General features: G+C 51.3%; 1 protein-coding gene across 1 annotated transcript; it reads left to right on the top strand.

Annotated features, from left to right (window-relative positions):
- Positions 1–280: 280 nt before the first annotated feature.
- PCLAF (PCNA clamp associated factor) lies at positions 281–2,531 on the top strand. The gene is made up of 4 exons (XM_082290573.1): positions 281–335; positions 504–581; positions 897–1,038; positions 2,125–2,531. The coding sequence occupies exons 1-4, from the start codon at positions 290–292 to the stop codon at positions 2,180–2,182; spliced, it is 324 nt and encodes a 107-aa protein (XP_082146699.1). The 5' UTR covers positions 281–289; the 3' UTR covers positions 2,183–2,531.
- The last annotated feature ends 2,638 nt before the right edge of the window (positions 2,532–5,169 follow it).

Genomic DNA, 5,169 nt, shown 5'->3' with positions numbered 1-5,169 from the left:
GGCAGGGACACCTCCCACCAGCCCAGGTTACCCAAGCCCCATCCAGCCTGGCCTGGAACACTTCTAGGGATCATCCAGGGGCAGCCACAGCTGCTCTGGGCACCCTATGCCAGGACGTCCCCACCCTCCCAGGGAATTCCTTCCCAATAACCCGCCTGGGCACAGGGGAGCAGGAAGGGGAGCAGGAACGGGAGCGGGAACGGGAGCGGGACGGGGGCGGGCCCGCGCTGCATTGGCGGGCTGAGGCCAATGGCACTGCCGGGGCGGGGCTGGGCCGGGCCAGGCCGGGATGGCGCGGACCAAGGCGGCGCAGGGTGGCCGCGTCTTTCGCAAGGGTGCGGGGCCGCGGGGGTGGGATGGAGTGGGATGGGGATGGGGATGGGGATGGGGATGGGGATGGGGATGGGGAAGGGGAAAGGGACGGGATGGGCGGGGGGCGGCGGGCAGGGCCGAGCCGGGTCCGAGTGCCGCGCTGACCCCGCGCTGTGCCCCTGTGTCCGCAGTGTTGGTCGCCCGCGCTCCCCGGAAGGCGCTGGGCTCCAGCAGCATCAGCGCGGGGCCGCCGCTGCCCAGAAGGAGAGGTGAGCGCGGCGGGGCTCGGCCCTTCCTCCTCCCTTCCTTCCCTCCCTCGCTATATCCTTTCTTTCTTCTTTACTTCCCTCTCTCTTTCCTTCCTTCTCCCTTCCTTCCCTCCCTCCTTCCCTCCCTCACTATATCCTTCCTTTCTTCTTTACTTCCCCCTCTCTCCTTCCTTCCTTCCCTTCTTCCCTCCTTTCTTCCTTCTCCCCTCCCTCATTTCACCTCTCTCTTCCCCCTCTTTTCCTCCCTCCCTCCCTTCTTCTTCACCTCCTTCCTTCCCCCCTCCCTCCCCAGCACTGACATCTCACCCCCCGCAGGTGACAGGCACCCTGTGGGGCTGAACCGGGTCTGTGTGAGGCCGGTGCCCGCCTGGCAAAGGGGCATCAGCGACTTCCTGAAGCTCCCACCCAAGGACAACGGGGCACCCGACGGAGACACGCCCAGCACCAGCGGCCTGGAGTGGGTACTGGGGCAAGGGGAGGCACAAGTTGGGGAAGCAAGTTGTGATTATTTCTCCTCCGTGGCTCTGTGAAACTCCAGTTTGTCTTTGAAGGAGCAAGCGACTGCTGAAAAGTTGGCAGTGTGTCTCCTGACCTGTGTATCCTCATGGAAATGATGTTTCTCAGCAAAGTCTGGCAAAGTTCCCAGGGACCTCGTGGAGGTTCCTGAAAATGGGTGGAGTAACTGGTAGTTGAGGCAAGTTCTCAGTGCTCAGACATAACTTTGCCAGCAGAGCAAAGTTCTGGAAAAGCTTAGGAGACCACTAACAACTTCCCTGTGCCAGAAATTGGACGGCTTTTCCAAGCTGAAACCTCAGAGCTTGACCTGTGGGCTGTGCTACTGACTAAAAAGGCAGCAATGTAAAATATTGTCTTACAGACACTCTGTTTTCCATAGAGAATTCTGGGTTGAACCTCCATTTCTCCACCAAATATAGATATTCCTAAACTGCCAGGGGGAGCCCATAAGAATCAGCCCCAAACTGTCCTGCAGGACAAGCAGACAAAGGCTTTTGAGTGCATCCCACCTGTTGGTGAAACAGAAAACGTTTGCTGTAGCACAGGAAAACCTTCATCCCTTTAATTTGGAGTTCGTTGGGCTGAGTAAGAACCAGGTGGTGAGAAGAGGATGCAGAGTGTCCCCATCCAAAACAATTTGCAGCTTCCCAGTGTGTTCTGGAAGCAGCAGGAACTGCACAAGCTTTTTGTTCCATAAGTTAGTCGGGTGGAAACTCGGGTGTGAGATGGAGTTACACAGCTTCCAAAGAAAGGTGTGGAACCTGTGTGTGGCCCTTGGGGTCCAGGACACACAGGGACCATCCAGGGATGTCTTGCTGTGGGATTGTTTGGAGGAAGTGTCTCTGCAGCTGCATCTGGGCTGCGAGCACATGGGATAAAGTAGCCCCTGTCAGTCCTGATGCCTCAAGGTGCTGGATGAGGCTAATTAAAGTCATTTGGGTCACATGGGCTTTGGGAAGAGGTCTTGGTTAGCCTTTCAAACCAGAGCTGGGTTCTGCTAATGCTTCTGAAATAATTCTCCTTACAGAGCTAGGCCCCTGCCACTGGATCCTGCTGAAGATGGAGAGTGCTTGGAGGAAGAGTAGATGTGATCTGACCTCAATTTTCATGTTAAAATGCTTTTCCTACTGGAGCTGGGTTTTGTACATTTCTATAGTTTTTTTACAATTTTTTTATGGCTCTCTTTCAGCTTTTGTACAAGACAAAAAGTCTGAGAGACAGCATGAACACTGGAGAAATTAATTACTTTTTACTATTTGGCACTTAATGTTCAGTGTAAACCACTGGTTTAATGTTTGCTTGAGTTCTTTCTGCGTGTTGGGCAGCTTTTGTCTTTCATCTTCTGACTGCCTTGTGCTCATCCAAGATTTGCATGATTGCAGTTGTTCTGTTTCTCAGAAGCAGATCCTCTTTTTTTTTAATAAACTGAGGCCTTCTGACCACAAACCTGTGTTGTGTCTTTATGGTAGTAAAAGCTGTAAATGAAGATTTCTTTGTCCAAAGACGGGAAACTGGATTTGGAAAGACACTGGAGAGGTGGGTGGGCAACTTCCTGTGATTAGAGGTGAAGCTTGATTAAAACAAACTGGTTCTTCTAAAGAATCAGAACCCTGAAAGCTGGGGGAGCAATAAACGGTTAAAATGAAATAAAACTCGTTATAGTGGCTGTTACAATGTTGTCACATAACTTTTGGGGTAATTCATAAGGAAAAAAGCAAGTGGGGCCTTGTGATGGGTCTTAGTATCAGAGGTTCTGCTTCTGCTCAGGAGCTCCCTGAAAGATCAGAGTGCTGTTGAGCAGATGAAAAGGGGAATTTAGGAGGAGATTAAAATTTAAATTCAGCACATGAGGAGAGTTTAGCTCTCCAGCTCTTGTAGGCAGCCTGGTGGGGAAAGCGGTGAGTGCTGTAAAAACCTCCTCCCAAAAAGTCTACAGCTAAAAAGGAGAGTTGTTACAGAAAAGCAGTTCAAGTTTGAAGGAGAAGTAGCAATTGATTTCTCCTTAACAGAATTTTTTTTAAGATTATGTAAATTAAGGGGGAAAATCTGAACAAGCCACCAACTTCCTTGCCCTGACACCACACAACATCACAGTGACAGCTCCCACAGTGGCACTACTGGCAGCTCTTTCCCCTCCCTTTGACCTGCCAAACCAGCATATCCTCAGTTCCATTTCTCCTCTAAAAATGCCTGGGAGACAGCAAAAACCTCTGGGCTCTGATCTGATCTGCTCATCACCTGCATCCCCTCAGCTGTTATCCGTGCTCAGCTGCTCCATGAGGGCTGTGCAGCTGCCAGGTGGGAAGGGGGGAGGATGAGGAGCTGCTCGTGACAGTGAAATCCAGGCTGCTCATCAAAGAGCAATGGCTCATGGAGACCTGGATCACAGATCCCAGAAGGGTTTGGGTTGGAAGGGACCTCAAAGCTCATCCCATTCCACCCCTCTGCCATGGGCAGGGACACCTTCCACTAGCCCAGAGTGCTTCAAGCCCCATCCAACCTGGCCTTGGACACTGCCAGGGATCCAGGGGCAGCCACAGCTGCTCTGGGCACCCTGTGCCAGGGCCTCCCCACCCTCACAGGGAGGAACTTCTTCCCAGTAACCCATCTATCCCTGCCCTCTGGCAGTGGGAAGCCATTCCCCCTTGTCCTGGCACTCCAGGCCCTTGTAAATAGTCTCTCTCCATGTTTCTTGCCGGCTCCTTCAGGCACTGGAAGGCCACAATCAGGTCACCCTGAAGCTTCTCTTCTCCAGGCTGAACAGTCCCAATTTTCCCAGCCTTTCCTGCCAGCAGAGCTGCTCCATCCTCTGAACATCTTGGTGCATCCTCTGGACTCGCTCCAACAGCTCCATGTCCTTCCTGTGCTGGATTGCTCTCACACATCGTTAAACAGATAAAATCGGATGGAGCAGGAACACAGGAGGCTGCGGAGGGATGTGAGGTGCACAGAAGGAGCTTGGGATCAAGTATGTGCCTCTGTGGTACACACCCACCCTGCCGGCAGCCTCAGGAAAGAGCAGCACTTGGTATTCAGGAGCAACTAAACTGCTTTTGCCTCTAATAAACAAATAAATGTGCTCCCTCTGCACAGATTAAATCCAAATGTTTACATCAGGAGCTGCAGTCTTACAGCTGAGATTTTAACAGGAACAAAATGCAGGAGAAGGTGTTTACTGGGCTGCCTTCCTGCCCCCATGGGAATATGGGAGGGTGACCTTCAAGCCATGCTCGCTGGGGCTGGAGCTGCTTTAGCTCCAGCTGTGCCCCTGCTGCTAATCTGTGAGTCTACAGAGAAACAGGAACAGCACCCAGCTCTCCTGAAAATGAGGGGGAAAATCAGAGAGGGAGAGAGTGCTAAAGCTCAGGAGCTTCAGACAACCCAAAATAAAATTTATAGGTAAGACCAGACTTGAAGGAGGTTTCCATGTTCAAAAGCTTGCCTGGTTGTTTTTTTTGGTTTGTTTGGGGTTTTTTTTTCACAGCTATTGTTATTCCAATAAAAATCTCCTAAAAATGGCACTGTGTGGGTCTTAGAATGCTGAGGGAGCTGCACCTGTGCTGACACCTGTGCTGAAGGACTTCCATCAATCTCAAGAAGTGCTTCAATTCAACAACATAATTAATAGTGAAGTTTAACGTGGCAAAGAGGGGTCATGCACAGTGTTGAAAATTAATTTACGGATAAATTGTCTGCATCACTGTACTGGATGTAATGTTACAGCACCTAACAGAGGCTTTCCCTGTGAAAGGGGATTTCTGCAGCCTTAGGGCAAGAGGTGTGGTCCAGAGAACCTCCTAGGAGGAACAATCAGCTGGAAATCCAGTCAGTATTACTTTTATATCTTCAGAGTAGTTTTCACTTCTGAGGTAATTTCTTGTAATTTTCAGAGATTATTCCATAATGATGGATGATATTTTGGTTAAGTCCATATGAACACCACAGCTCACAGACAGCCCCTGGCAGGGCCTAAAGGGGCTCCAGGAGAGCTGGAGAGGGACTGGGGACAAGGCATGGAGGGACAGGACACAGGGAATGGCTTCCCACTGCCAGAGGGCAGGGCTGGATGGGA

The sequence above is a fragment of the Coloeus monedula genome (assembly GCF_965178545.1).
Source record: "Coloeus monedula genome assembly, chromosome: 14".
Lineage (NCBI taxonomy): Eukaryota > Metazoa > Chordata > Aves > Passeriformes > Corvidae > Coloeus > Coloeus monedula.
Note: the sequence above shows the minus strand (reverse complement) of the source record. Positions and strands in the feature narration are given on the sequence as shown.